The sequence below is a fragment of the Hoplias malabaricus genome, chromosome 12 (assembly GCF_029633855.1).
Source record: "Hoplias malabaricus isolate fHopMal1 chromosome 12, fHopMal1.hap1, whole genome shotgun sequence".
Lineage (NCBI taxonomy): Eukaryota > Metazoa > Chordata > Actinopteri > Characiformes > Erythrinidae > Hoplias > Hoplias malabaricus.
This window is the reverse complement of record NC_089811.1, coordinates 37588684-37604721: the sequence shown is the minus strand read 5'-3', so window position 1 is coordinate 37604721 and position 16038 is coordinate 37588684. Positions and strand designations below refer to the sequence as shown.

The 16038-nt window shown below is 45.7% G+C and overlaps 1 protein-coding gene across 4 annotated transcripts in view; it reads left to right on the top strand.

Annotated features, from left to right (window-relative positions):
- The window catches only part of LOC136710550 (plakophilin-4-like), a 164576-nt gene that overhangs the window by 93077 nt on the left and 55461 nt on the right, over positions 1 to 16038 (top strand). For all 4 annotated transcript variants that reach the window (XM_066686161.1, XM_066686159.1, XM_066686158.1 and 1 more), the window contains 2 exons: positions 645 to 757; positions 13073 to 13107. In XM_066686161.1, coding sequence (XP_066542258.1) covers positions 645 to 757; positions 13073 to 13107 — 148 coding nt within the window. The remainder of the gene's footprint in view (positions 1 to 644; positions 758 to 13072; positions 13108 to 16038) is intronic.

The window sequence follows — 16038 nt, the reverse complement described above, 5'->3', positions numbered from 1 at the left end:
GCAGCTGCCAGAGTTCTCACTCGGAGCAAAAGAAGAGATCATATCACCCCCATCCTCAAATCCTTACACTGGATACCAGTCTGTTATAGAATAGACTTTAAGGTGTTATTACTGGTTTATAAATGTCTCAATGGGGTAGGACCAGCGTATTTATCAGATCTGCTACAGAGATATGAGCCGAGCAGAGATCTCAGATCTTTAGGAACTAGTCAGTTAGTCCTGCCTCGGGTCAAAACTAAACATGGAGAGGCAGCATTTAGCTACTATGCCACTTTTAAATGGAACCAGCTGTCTGAGAATATTAGAAGTGCCCCAACGTTAGACACATTTAAATCAAGACTTAAAACTCTCTTGTTTGAGCAGGCTTACAGCTCAGTTTAAAATATTCTGCACTTTTCTGTAACAGCATTTTATTTCTTTTATTTCTTTTCATTTATTGTCATTTTAAATTGTTTTAATCATTTTAATCATTTTACTCTTTTTATGTAATTGTCTTATTGGAATTTATGATTTTACTCTGGCTTTTAATGTAATTTCTTTTTCTGTAAAGCACTTTGAATTGCTTCTGTATGAAAGGTGCTCTATAAATAAACTTGCCTTGCCTTGCCTTGCCTAAGTGTTTTGTCCCTTTTTGGTTGCCGTAGGAGCTCCAGTTTGAGAGGCTGACCAGGGAGCTGGAAGCAGAGAGACAGATTGTGGCCAATCAGCTGGAACGATGCAGGCTGGGGGCGGAGTCACCAGGAGCTGCGAGTGGCAGGTAAAGAGCAAAAAAACACACACACACACACTCAGCAGGACTCTGACCAGCAGATGTCCTTTTAAGCACTTGGCTTTCTCCTTTTAATTCACAGATTTGAAAATTAAATGTGGTGGTGCAGCAGGTAGTGTCGCAGTCACACAGCTCCAGGGACCCGGAGGTTGTGGGTTCGATTCCCGCTCCGGGTGACTGTCTGTGAGGAGTGTGGTGTGTTCTCCCTGTGTCTGCGTGGGTTTCCTCCGGGTGACTGTCTGTGAGGAGTGTGGTGTGTTCTCCCTGTGTCTGCGTGGGTTTCCTCCGGGTGACTGTCTGTGAGGAGTGTGGTGTGTTCTCCCTGTGTCTGCGTGGGTTTCCTCCGGGTGACTGTCTGTGAGTAGTGTGGTGTGTTCTCTCTGTGTCTGCGTGGGTTTCCTCCGGGTGCTCCGGTTTCCTCCCACAGTCCAAAAACACACGTTGGTAGGTGGATTGGCGACTCAAAAGTGTCCGTAGGTGTGTGTTAGTGAATGTGTGTGTGTGTGTTGCCCTGTGAAGGACTGGCGCCCCCTCCAGGGTGTATTCCCGCCTTGCGCCCAATGATTCCAGGTAGGCTCTGGACCCACCGCGACCCTGAATTGGATAAGGGTTACAGATAATGAATGAATGACCGTCTTAACGTTGATCTCATGTATTGAGACTTCATCCTACAGTCTCTGTTTACACTCAGTGAAGTCTTGACTAATGGAGTAATAGAAACACTCCAGAATAGCTTCAGAAAGATCAAATGTTTTTGAAGTCAGGTCAAAGGAAATCGATAATAAAAGCTTTCTGTAACTCGAAGAGTTTTGAAAATCTCACTGTTATTTACACGAACGGAGAAGCTTCGATCCACTCTACCTTTGTGTGTGAGGAGAAGAGATGTTTTACTGTCGTGTGTTCTCATGAAAAGGGGACTTTATGCAGTTAAAATATTGCAGTATTCAGTTAAAATAAAGTATTTTGTAGATGAACAATGTTCAGAGACTCTCAGTAGTCAGTTCTAGTCCAGGTCTGTTATCCTGCGGTGGTAATTTCCAGCTTCACTCTCACACACCCATCTATTTGTTTATCCATTTATTATCTGCAGTGGTCCTCTGTGAGCCGTGTGGTGTGTTCAGGATTTGGAGTCAGTTGCTGAACTCTAACTTAACCACAAAACACTCTATACACCATTTTGTATGTGACATGTTTTTGTGATTCGTTCCCGTGTACTCCCTTATCACTCTTCCCAGTTTTCCAGTCGTTCTGCGTCTAATAAATTGTAATGCACACGAGCACGAGCTCCAAAGCACAGGTTAAAACAAAAATCCTTTCCAAAATGAGCACATTTGTAAAAATTACAGTGCTTTTTTTCAGCAGAAGTGGCTTTATTTCCATATACTGCGGCTTACAGTGTGTGCTCTGGCTCATGTATAATTTAGTGTGATTGTAAAGAGTGGTTGAGCTGCTTGTGGATGGTGTGAAATGGTTTGTAGGAGTGTTTTTTAGCCACGCAGCACATTAGCTTATAGGCCTCAGAGCAGCAGGGAAGAACACACCTACTGTCTGTACGCTGATTGCTCTCTTGCTTGATTGTGCGGCCTGTAGCTTCATCGTTGGGTATTTTTGACTGATTTTGTGTGTCGTCGTCACTCACACCCAGCTCAAAGATGTACATCAGACAAAACATAAGGCTGTAATTATGCTGCGTTTGGTAGATTAGTTCACATAGGCTTTTTATAGACGGTCCAGTTAAAACTCAATAAAAGTACATTGCACAGCGTTAGCGACAGTACTCTAGACGTCTTATTATTTATGTTATTCATGTGATATTAACGTGTTCTCCCTGTGTACGCGTGGGTTTCCTCCGGGTGACTGTCTGTGAGGAGTGTGGTGTGTTCTCCCTGTGTCTGCGTGGGTTTCCTCCGGGTGACTGTCTGTGAGGAGTGTGGTGTGTTCTCCCTGTGTCCGCGTGGGTTTCCTCCGGGTGACTGTCTGTGAGGAGTGTGGTGTGTTCTCCCTGTGTCCGCGTGGGTTTCCTCCGGGTGACTGTCTGTGAGGAGTGTGGTGTGTTCTCCCTGTGTCCGCGTGGGTTTCCTCCGGGTGACTGTCTGTGAGGAGTGTGGTGTGTTCTCCCTGTGTCCGCGTGGGTTTCCTCCGGGTGACTGTCTGTGAGGAGTGTGGTGTGTTCTCCCTGTGTCTGCGTGGGTTTCCTCCGGGTGACTGTCTGTGAGGAGTGTGGTGTGTTCTCCCTGTGTCCGCGTGGGTTTCCTCCGGGTGACTGTTTGTGAGGAGTGTGGTGTGTTCAACCTGTGTCCGCGTGGGTTTCCTCCGGGTGACTGTCTGTGAGGAGTGTGGTGTGTTCTCCCTGTGTCCGCGTGGGTTTCCTCCGGGTGACTGTCTGTGAGGAGTGTGGTGTGTTCTCTCTGTGTCTGCGTGGGCATCCTCTGGGTGACTGTCTGTGAGGAGTGTGGTGTCCAAAAACACACGTTGGTAGGTTGATTGGCGACTCAAAAGTGTCCGTAGGTGTGAGTGAACGTGTGAGTGTGTCTGTCGCCCTGTGAAGGACTGGCGCTCTGAACCCTCCGTGACCCTGAATTGGATACAGGTTACAGACAATGGATGGATGTGATATTAACTTAAACTAAACCCTGTCTAGCTCCAGCGGAAAAGCTGAACCAAAACCCAGACTCGGAACATGTTGTAGCAACTGTACATTTTTGATTTGGTTGAGCCATGTCTCTCTTTACGGTACACAGTGAAATGTTTAGTGGATGTGCAGCTGCAGCAGCGTCAGCACGTGTGCTGGTGTCTCACAGCAGAGTGAAAACAGTGTGTAAACGTGTGGATTTGTGGAGCTGTATGAATGTGTGTGTTCTCCTCACAGGAGAGTGCTATTGGCAGCACTGGAGGTTAATGAGATGGAGCAGAAAGGCAAAACCTCATGCAGGCTCTTATCCAGCCCTGGCTATTATTACTGCTTTCAGTCCCTCCACTCTGGGCCACTTGGTTCTGTGCTGTCTCTGGATGATGAAAGTGATTTTTAACATTTCTTTCCCCCTGTACTATTTTTTTTTGCCAAAGCCAGGTTTTCTGCAGGTCAGGGCTGAGCAGCCTCCTCTCATCACAAGAGGTTCAAGGCTGAAGTTTGCTTTGGAGGAGTTGGTCTTAAGCACAGCTCTGGTCAAACACATCCCTCACCTGCTGGGCGCCAGCTGGTGTGTATGAGGCTGCACACTGATGAGTGTGTGTGTGTGTGTGTGTGCGCATGCTTGAACTGAAATAGTCTAAATACGGATGCTGATGACTTATTTGTGGTAACTCCTTAAAATAAAGTCCAGTCAGGTGTGTGGTTTTAATCTTTTAAACCCTAAGAGCTTCTGTGTTGCCCCTCACACTTACAGCAGCACATACGCATTAGTTTAATTATCGAATACTATGTAAGTAGTTCCTACCTTAATATTAATTACAAAAGAAAAAGCCTTGTTTCCCCCATGGCCCTTATATTCATTCATTGTCTATAACCACTTCATCCCTTTCAGGGCAGCGGGGTGTGAAAAGTCTGGCCTGAAATCACTGGTCGTAGGGCAGAAACAAACAATGGATGAGGCGCAAGTCCATCACAGGGCTTCGACCACTCAGTCGCTCACAACTATGGACACTTTTAGGTGTTTTGCGACTGTGGGAGGAAACCCACGCAGACACAGGGAGAACACACCACACTCCTCACAGACGGTCACCCGGAGGAAACCCACGCAGACACAGAGAGAACACACCACACTCCTCACAGACAGTCACCCGGAGGAAACCCACGCAGACACAGAGAGAACACACCACACTCCTCACAGACAGTCACCCGGAGGAAACCCACGCAGACACAGAGAGAACACACCACACTCCTCACAGACAGTCACCCGGAGGAAACCCACGCAGACACAGAGAGAACACACCACACTCCTCACAGACAGCCACCCGGAGGAAACACACACACAGACACAGAGAGAACACACCACACTCCTCACAGACAGTCACCTGGAGGAAACCCACACAGACACAGAGAGAACACACCACACTCCTCACAGACAGTCACCCGGAGGAAACCCACACAGACACAGGGAGAACACACCACACTCCTCACAGACAGTCACCTGGAGGAAACACACACACAGACACAGAGAGAACACACCACACTCCTCACAGACAGTCACCCGGAGGAAACACACACACAGACACAGAGAGAACACACCACACTCCTCACAGACAGTCACCTGGAGGAAACCCACACAGACACAGAGAGAACACACCACACTCCTCACAGACAGTCACCCGGAGGAAACCCACACGGACACAGAGAGAACACACCACACTCCTCACAGACAGTCACCTGGAGGAAACCCACACAGACACAGAGAGAACACACCACACTCCTCACAGACAGTCACCCGGAGGAAACCCACACACACACAGGGAGAACACACCACACTCCTCACAGACAGTCACCCGGAGGAAACCCACACAGACACAGAGAGAACACACCACACTCCTCACAGACAGTCACCCGGAGGAAACCCACACAGACACAGGGAGAACACACCACACTCCTCACAGACAGTCACCCGGAGGAAACCCACGCAGACACAGGGAGAACACACCACTCTCTTCACAGACAGTGGCCCAAGGCGGGTTAGGACACACACACACACACGTGTATATAGAGAGAGGGCTTTAAATTTCAAGACTCTATATTTGAAGCTCACACAAAGGGAAAACACTAAGAATTGTAAGCTCCTTAAAAGTAGTATTGATGGTGGTTGTCATCTGTCGGGACCCAGCATTGTGAGAGCTGAGGGCATTCCGATCGCCCGCATGCTTTTCTGTGAGCCCTCTTATTAAAGCCCTGAACTCCTTCAGCTTCTCCACCTGATCCCCTTCATAGAAAAAAGCTTTGAGGTGCAAGGGGTGGATGGCAAGAAAAGAAGGAACAAACCCTGCCCTTCAAATGTTTGGGGATATGAGGATGTCTTGTAAATGAGCGTCTTTCAATATTTAGTAAATGTTAAAGACTATGTAGCTTTATTTATAGAAAAAAATATATAATGACAGCAGTAGAGTCAATGCTGCCTTAAATAATGCCAAAGCTAACTCATTTATCCCCAAATTATGGCGTGACTCATCAGTACTCAAATACTTCTGGTGTTTAAATAATGTTTGGGCCCAAAAAAATCAGTATCTAGACAATGACCTGAATGTCGTAACAGAGGAAATTCAGATTTGAGAAGAATGCAAACTTTTGATGGCTGCTATAATGTAAGAGAGAACCCAGGATTAAGTTGATAAAGAGATATCGATTGGGTTTGCGAAGGGAAGAGGAAGGGATTGTCAGCACGGAGCTGTAAGTGGCTGATATATGGCGAGGAAGAGCAGATTTGAACGGTGAATATAGAGAAGATAGTCATTGATAGATACGTAGATGAATTAATGACTGCGAGGCTCGGATGGATGGATGGATGGATGGATGGATGGACACAGCGAAATAGAGCGAAGGGTGCATAGATGGATAGAGATAAGAAGAGGAGGATGATTAATAGAGAGTCGGAGAGTGATCACTGGTGTCTCTCTGAGGGACGACTGCTTATTTCTGGATTTCTCTGGACGGCTGTGCAGTGGTCAGCTGGAGTTCTGTGAGGAATAAGAATCAGAGGCAGGTGCTGAACCCTACTGAGAGAATGGCAAAAATAGTCAGCTTCAGAAAAACCCTATTGGCCTCATGATGTATAATAGTTTATATAATATATCATAGTGCGTTGTGTGTTAGTACCGTCCCAAATGACGTAATTCATCCTGATTCTAGAGCTACACTCCTCACTGTCGCCTGGAACCGGCCCGAACTGTTCCTTTAGAGGCTGCTCCGTGACTCGGTGCTGGAGGCAGTGGGGCTTTGAGGAGACTCAGATTCTCCATTTCACAGTGACTTTTCTGGTACAGATTTTACACACTGCCTCGTCTGGCACTTGGTTGAAAGCTGAAATGCATTTGGTTTTGTGACTTTTGACTTCGAGTTTACGACCACGGTGTCCATTTTATGAAACAAAGCCGTTCAGGTGCAGTTCAGATGCCAACAGCTGGGGAAAACCTATTTATTTAACATTCATTACACACACACACACACCCCGAAGTGTAAAACAAGAAAGGCATGTACACGCCGCTGTGCTGGGGGTTCTTGCTCTTCCCTGTGGTTGCCTGGTTAATAACGCAGTATCACAGTGTTGCGGTTGTTGCGACAGTCCTGTTTACAATAAAACATAAAGCAGAAGCATTGACCTTCCTTTGTAACTCGGATCATGGATCGTACGGTGGATCTCTGGTAGCCACCACTGGGAAACACCGCTATGTAAACCCCACAGTCACTGACCCCTCCCCAACCCAGCTTTCAGTTGTGGTTTTCTAAACACATAGAGGACTAATCCACAGAGGAAGACTCAAACATTCAATACATGAGCTCACTTATTACTAAAACACTAAAACACAGAGAGAACACACCACACTCCTCACAGACAGTCACCCGGCGGAAACCCACGCAGACACAGAGAGAACACACCGCACTCCTCACAGACAGTCACCCGGAGGAAACCCACGCAGACACAGGGAGAACACACCACACTCCTCACAGACAGTCACCTGGAGGAAACCCACGCAGACATAGAGAGAACACACTACACTCCTCACAGACAGTCACCCTGAGGAAACCCACACAGACACAGAGAGAACACACTACACTCCTCACAGACAGTCACCTGGAGGAAACCCACACAGACACAGAGAGAACACACTACACTCCTCACAGACAGTCACCCGGAGGCTGCCTGTGAACACCGCTATGTAAACCCCACAATCACTGACCCCTCCCCAACCCAGCTTTCAGTTGTGGTTTTCTAAACACATAGAGGACTAATCCACCGAGGAAGACTCAAACATTCAATACATGAGCTCACTTATTACTAAAACATGAAAAATAAAACTTTTAATATTCATGCATAATTGCTCCTCTTATCCACAAGCGGACACACACATTATCACGCATGCATAATGCAGACGGACACACACGTTCATTCAACCTCATCAGCAAGTTAAGTGGTCGTTCACACCTCTCCTGAACGGTGGTAAATTGCGGTCGTTTCATTCGGGGAGCTCCAGCAGAGCGGGAGATCTTGTGGCCTCCTCTTTTAATTGGCCTCCTCCTCTGTGGCACCCTGATTCGGGAGCAGTAATGCCATAAGCTCATTTGGAAGAGCTGTGACAGCACCTGCATGGCAATAGTGCCCTACTCGGAGGTCACTGGAAAAAAAAAAAAAGACTAGAGCCCAGTCCGAACTTAGTGAAGATTAAACTGAGTAAAATCCACTGTAACATTCAGAGAAATACCCGTCCAAACCGAAAACTAGGAGCTGATCAATGCATCTTCAATGTTAGTGCTTTATTACACTTATAGAGGCAGGATAAACAGATGTTATCCGCAGCCTGTGGCGGGGAAGAGTCCTCTCAGACGTGTTTAGAGTCGATTGTGAACGTTGGGAAACATTTGGACCAAAACACATGCTTCAAAAGAGATTTTGACACATGCTCCAAAAAAGGTTTTTACCTTGTAATTCTTAGTCACAAAAAAAAGTAGTGCATTTGTTTAACTTATATCCCTGAGTTTAACATACTTCAAATACCCACAGTGCAACGTTATTATTGACTGGAGCTAGTGCTGGGCGATATGAGCGTAAATCAGTATCACGATTAATTGTACGTTTATCACGATTACGATTAATGAAGGATTATTTAGTGTGTGTTTATGACCCTCACAGTTCAGTGACGAGGCTTGTGCTGTAAATATGCTCCAGTGTTAAAGCTGGGATAGTTTCTCTAATGTCACTGGGAGCTTGTTCCTCTCTTGTTTTCTGAGCTCTGTTTATATTCGGTGTGTGATTGTGCTTTGGCTGAAACTTTTTTTTCTCAGCGTTTACATTTGACTTCTTTTAGTTCAGCGTCGTCTTAATTACAGTCACAACACAACTCCACACCACAGACGCTGTGTTTCTCTTTGGTACGAGCTCGAGTCGCTCGGTCGGCCTCTGTGTTTAGGTTCTCCTACATGAGGCAGATAGGGGGCAGAGTCACGTGACTACAGAGTGGTAGTGTGGTTTTAAAGGGACAGTACCTGAACACACAGTGGGGACATAACAGAATAAACATAATCGATATAGACAAGATTATGACGAGTAGAAGATCTGAATGTTGATTTCGATTAATTTTCTATTCTAATTGGAACAAACATACTACTCACAGCCACAGATGGAACATTACACTGATTTCAGCAGAATCAAGTGCAAAATATCTTTAGTGGCTGTACACTGGATGATTTCCCCGTTCTGAGATTTAACTCAACCGTTGAGGTTAAAGTTTAGTGATGTGTTAAAACCTAATTGTGCTGAACTCAAACCCTCCAAGAGCAGAACTGAATATCCCTATCTCTATAACAATTACAGATGCATTTTAGAGACGAGAGACAGGATTTACTCCTAATTCTCAGTGGTGCAGGGCTCTAATCTTCAGCACCGTGGGAGGAGTGGATGTGGCATTTTCTTCATTAGAGCAGGGTTTGAGTGGCAGGCCGTTTTGGTGCTATTGTTTGGACTGAAGGCCTTTTTCAGCGTGAAGGAAGAAAGTGTGTGTGTGTGTGTGTGTGTGCTGGGCGCTTGCTGGTCATTGTTGGTGAAGTGTGCTAAGTGAGGGTTTGGTGTGGGTGTGCTGCACGTTGCTTTACTGAACCAAAGAATGAGAAAACACTGAAGGCTTGTGGGAGTGACTGAAAGGTTTAGATTTAGGATATTTTCACTTTCTTAGACTCTCTACTCACTCTCTCTCTCTCTCTCTCTCTACTCTCCTCTCTCTCTTCTCTCTCTCTCTACTCTCCTCTCTCTCTTCTCTCTCTCTCTACTCTCCACTCTCTCTTCTCTCTCTCTCTACTCTCCACTCTCTCTTCTCTCTCTCTCTCTCTCTCTCTACTCTCTCTTCTCTCTCTCTCTCTCTCTCTCTCTCTACTCTCCTCTCTCTCTTCTCTCTCTCTCTACTCTCCACTCTCTTTTCTCTCTCTCTACTCTCCACTCTCTCTTCTCTCTCTCTCTCTACTCTCCACTCTCTCTTCTCTCTCTCTACTCTCCACTCTCTCTTCTCTCTCTCTACTCTCCACTCTCTCTTCTCTCTCTCTCTCTCTCTACTCTCTCTCTCTACTCTCTACTCTCCACTCTCTCTCTCTACTCTCTACTCTCCTCTCTCTTTCTCCTCTTTCCTCTCTCTCTTTCTCTCTCTTTCTCTCCTCTCTCTCTCTCTCTTTCTACTCTCCACTCTCTCTCTCTACTCCACTCTCTCTTTCTACTCTCCACTCTCTCTCTTTCTCTCTCTACTCCACTCTCTCTTTCTCCTCTCTCTCTCTACTCTCCTCTCTCTCTCTCTTTCCCATTAGTCTTTTATGCCTTTCTTCCTTCGCCCACTCTACTTTCTTTCACTCCCTTTCTTTTATTCAGTCTTTCTCATTTTCTCTCTCTCTCTCTCTCTCGCTCCTTCTCGCTCTCGCCCCTTCTCACACTCTCTCTCTCTCTCTCTCTCTCTCTCTCTCTCTTGTCCTCCTCTGTATATATATGTATTTTCTTTCTTTACCTGACACAGCAATTTCCTTGTGCATTTTCATCTCCTCCTTCTTCCCACGTCTCTTGCCCTCTGACTCGGCCCTTCATCTCCCCCCGTTTCCCATGATGCTCTGTGTTTGTCTGCTGTGTGTGACCTGCCTTAGCCTCGGCCAGTCTGGATCAATCGGCCATTTCTCAGAGCGGACACAGAGCTGTTCAGTGTGGGTGAAGGATGTGTGTTGAATGTGTCAGTGCTCTTTGCTCGGAGTGTGTAAGACTAGACTTTACGTTTATTACCAGAGTCTCATTAGTGTTGTTTTGTTCAGGATCGGTAGATTTTATGGAAGCTTTAACTCAGCCCTGGATCCATACCATATACGACAAACTGTTTTTCTGACCTTCCTTCTCTCTCTAGGTCTGTGTTTTTTTTTTGTTTTTGTTTTTTTTTTGTTTTTTTTTTTGTCTTTGTCTCTCAGTGGATATAAAGCAGCAGGAGCAAGTGGGGGAGGGCTCAGGTCTCTGGGCATGGGCCTCTGGAGCAGAACGGTCAGAAATAGCGTGAAATGATGGATGTTCAGAGAAAGTGAGGGACATTCTCTTATTCAGGCAATGAGACCTGCATTTTTGAGACCTTTCTCAGTCCACGCCTGAAGTGCCCTCGAGCAAGGCACCTACCCCCGACTGCTCCCGGGTCACTGGGGATGTCTGGTTGAGTTTACATGCCTCATGTTTACTTATCTCACACTCAGAGTGTGTTTACTTCACTCACAGGCTCTCAGTGTGTGTACTCAGCTCAGTCAGTTTACTTGACTCTTAATTGTGTGGCCTGTAGTCCTTTTCTTTCGGAGCATGACCTCATCAATCAGCAAAGGTAGATGCTGCAGTAGGAAATTGTGTATTGTCGTTACAAAATTAAATATTCATTCATTCATTCATTATCTGTAACCGCTTATCTCAGTCAGGGTCGCGGTGGGTCCAGAGCCTACCTGGAATCATTGGGCGCAAGGCGGGAACACACCCTGGAGGAGGCGCCAGTCCTTCACAGGGCAACACAGACACACACACACATTCACTCACACACTCACACCTACAGACACTTTTGAGTCGCCAATCCACCTACCAACGTGTGTTTTTGGACTGTGGGAGGAAACCGGAGCACCCGGAGGAAACCCACACAGACACAGAGAGAACACACCACACTCCTCACAGACAGTCACCCGGAGGAAACCCACGCAGACACAGGGAGAACACACCACACTCCTCACAGACAGTCACCCGGAGGAAACCCACACAGACACAGAGAGAACACACCACACTCCTCACAGACAGTCACCCGGAGGAAACCCACGCAGACACGGGGAGAACACACCAACTCCTCAGAGACAGTCACCCGGAGGAAACCCACGCAGACACAGGGAGAACACACCACACTCCTCACAGACAGTCACCCGGAGGAAACCCACACAGACACAGAGAGAACACACCACACTCCTCACAGACAGTCACCCGGAGGAAACCCACGCAGACACAGGGAGAACACACCACACTTCTCATAGACAGTCACCCGGAGGAAACCCACGCAGACACAGGGAGAACACACCACACTTCTCATAGACAGTCACCCGGAGGAAACCCACGCAGACACAGGGAGAACACACCACACTCCTCACAGACAGTCACCCGGAGGAAACCCACACAGACACAGAGAGAACACACCACACTCCTCACAGACAGTCACCCGGAGGAAACCCACGCAGACACGGGGAGAACACACCAACTCCTCAGAGACAGTCACCCGGAGGAAACCCACGCAGACACAGGGAGAACACACCACACTCCTCACAGACAGTCACCCGGAGGAAACCCACACAGACACAGAGAGAACACACCACACTCCTCACAGACAGTCACCCGGAGGAAACCCACGCAGACACAGGGAGAACACACCACACTTCTCATAGACAGTCACCCGGAGGAAACCCACGCAGACACGGGGAGAACACACCAACTCCTGACGCAGTGTTAATAGTTTTAGTTATATGTCATTATCAGCTCAGGGTTGTGACAGACTTTACTGGCCTCTGCACTGACAGTGTATGTAAATGGTATTGTGTATTCACTCAAAATTCCCATATTGCTGAATCACCTAATTAAAATGGTAAGAGTCACGCTGCTGATTAGAAAAAGATTACTCTCTGCTCTCTGTTCTCACCCAGCCATTACCTCACCACTGACCGAACTGAGTTCTCACCTGTACATTGTGTGTGATTATTACTGCTGTGTCTGAGTGTGACCGTGAGCAGAGAGCTGGAGAAGGCAGATTCTTTTTATTTCAGCTCGTCATGTGCCATTCTTTTGGTCGTTATCAACTTCCCTCTCAGGGTTTATATTCATTTTAATGGAATCTTATTTTCCTCCTAGATATTTTAGATATAGAATTCAACATTGTCATTTGTATTGACTGTAACTTCTGAACGTACGCCATGAAACTAATTCTGAAGGCACTTTGTTCATTGTTGTGGAGCAGCAAATAGCTGTAATAACCTTGAATATTTTTATTGGGGAAGCTGTCACTGTCTCTTGCCTAATAGTATGTGCATCTTTAATGTGTTCCTTTCTTTTATGATTGTTTTTCTTTCTTTTTTTCCAGTTCTTCTGAGAAATCTCTTCCCTGGAGATCTGCAGGTAAGACGGGTTCTTTTAACACAAGCTGTATTACGCATTCAACTTCAGTTCCCACACTGTATAATAAATCATTATGCTATTCTCTTTATTGAGAGGGGCTTGTGTTTAGAGTGCAGTATACGGAGCAAACTTTATCTGCTTTTCTTATTGTTGACGTAATCTGAAAAACACAAGCAACCGTTTAAACTTATTTTCGTGAGGAATGTAGTAACAGGCTTAGATTAATATTTTACATTAGCCTCTATTACAAATGATTTTCCAAGAGCAGTGATATGTGTGTCCTTTACTGTTGGTGTACACAGGCTTTATTCACCTATTAATGTTATCCCACTATTTTCAACATGCATCTGTCCTTAGCCTAAAGAGAGCTGTCTCTGTTATCTTTTAATTGACTGTCCACAAATGTCTGTTCAAAACTTATCACGATCTCACTCTCGGCATCAGCTTCATGGCTGAGTTACAGGACTAAATGCTTCATTTCATGGTTGATCTTTCATTTGATGAGCTGCTCTGAAGTACAGAGACATTCGACTCTGTGCAGGACATGATTTAATCAGTAAAGGCATCACAAGGTTCACTTAATTTACATTAACGTTACAGAGAAAAGCCAGGAGAAAGGAGGTTTCCGTCTTGACGTGTCAGAATGGAGAGAACAGAGTAGGAACTGTGTGTAAAAGAATAAAGAAGCCCTGGTATTGATTGATAGCCAAACGCAGACTGGTGCTAAATAGAATTTTATCTCAGACAACTGTAAATTAATTATAACAGGGACTTTGGGATATTAGCGTTCGTTGCAAATCATTACCTCAATTTGGCCTTGAATTGTATTACGCACTGGTGCCGATCTAAAGCGGTGACTGATACATCTCTTAAATCATTATCGTATCCTCTCCAAAATCACCCCAGTAAGATTTTACGATGCTCATACGGCACTGGCTCTTAGGGATGGGCGGTATCCACACTTTTCCTACCGACATACGGTCTCTAAATGTTATCGGGGTGTATGGTGTTACTGTGGGGAGTGGGGGGTGCACTGAGCCTTACATCTGTGAGCACAAAGTCTAGTGAAGTGTTCTCTGAGTGTTTGTGCTGTGCAGTTCATCTCATGTTGTAGAGCAAATTTCAGCCACTGGTTTTAGCTCACCACAGCACATTTTCCAGTGAACTGAGGCTCAAATCACACATAATCAGAGATAAAGCCTCATAGCTGTGAGCACAAAGTCTAGTGAAGGGTTCTCTGAGTGTTTGTGCTGTGCAGTTTAGCTCAGCATAGTCCGACAGTACACAGTCAGTGAGCTCCCACAGCGCCCCCTCCCTATGACTCACTTAAATGCACACAGATGTTTGGTCATGTTCTTAAAGACACAGAAAAGAAATTTGACACAGCACACACACGTCATTAATACCGCCCTCATTTCAAGATACTGTCCACATTTTTAAATACAGCAGTATACGTCATGATCGTTATACCGCCCTGTGTTCTTATGTTCCCGACTTTTTGGGAAACTTCATCAGTCGCAGCCCAGGTATTGTTCCGTTTAAAAGTACACACCTAGCCAAGTAAGAGTCCAAACCCCAAATGTGTTCTTGCTCCACCCGGAATATCGAGGATGCACTGGGATGTGATTTCTGTAGACTTGAGAATGTCCGATATCCCAAAATGCATTTTGTACCAAACTAAGCGCAATGGCTTTTTCCTGCCACTGAGACGGCGACTCCTCCAGTACGCTGGTGTTACAATTACAGAACGACCACAACGTCCTCGGGAGTTTATACTCGTGTGGAGATCGCCATGTTTGTACTCCCAAGTATGGCAGTTCAAACATGACATACTTTCTATTGAGAAAAGGCCTTTGTTCTGGAATGTTCTCCCTTAAATAACTCTGTTCAACTATGTTTTCCTCCTCACAGTTCTACTTTTCTCCCTCTGTCTACACTGATTTTAATATTCCACCTCCATTTACACTGTTCTGTCCAATCACACATTTCTAGAAGGTTCTCCCTTCTTTAACACAGACCTACACTGTGTCTGAAACTGTGCCGAGTTCAGTATATAGTGCGCTATTTGTTTGTAGTGTCCAAAAACATAGTGGGCAAATTTCAGTGCACTCAAACAATCCCACAATGCACCCAAAAGGTAGTGTACAATCCATGTACAGTAGCTGAGATGAGTGTTATAGCGCATACCCATAATGCCCTGTTTAGTAAAAGACAGCATGAGTTAGTGTCTGAAATCGCTCACTACCCTCCTGAATTCAGTTCTCTGTAATAGTACACTATAGTGAGTAACAGAGGGAATAGTGAATAGTGAACCACTTCTGACACAGGATTAGAAGCTGTTCCATTAATTGATGCTGTTCTAGAATGTTCCCTCCCCTCACACTGTGCTAGAGTGCTCAAACCCTGATCCCTTGATTGTATAATGATCTCCATTCACACTACAATGTTCTCACTCCATTCCGCTCTGTTCTAGAATCACTCTTAAATCACACTCTTCTGGAATGCACCCCCTTCACTGTTCTTCACAAATGAAGAATTTCTCACTCCAGCTCATAATGTTTTAGATAGTTCGCTTTGAAATCACATGGTTCTAGAAAGTTCTCTCTCAATCACATGGTTCTAGATTGGTTTCCCATCAGTTAATGCTGTTCAAGAATCTAGAGCGTTCTCACTCCAAAAACACTTATTATGCTGTGTCTAAAATGGCTCCCTGTTCACTATTGCCGATATTGCTCACTAGGATATGCACTACTGTAGGGAACTGAGTTCAGGAGGCTGGTGGACATTTTTACCAGACAAGGCAGTGGTTTATGGGTATCCAGTATCCTCTAGTGTACATGGGTTGTACACTACTTTTTGCCATACATTGTTCGATTGTGAACATTTTTCATGTTTTCAGACAATGTTACAAAATGGCAGAACCCCAAAATA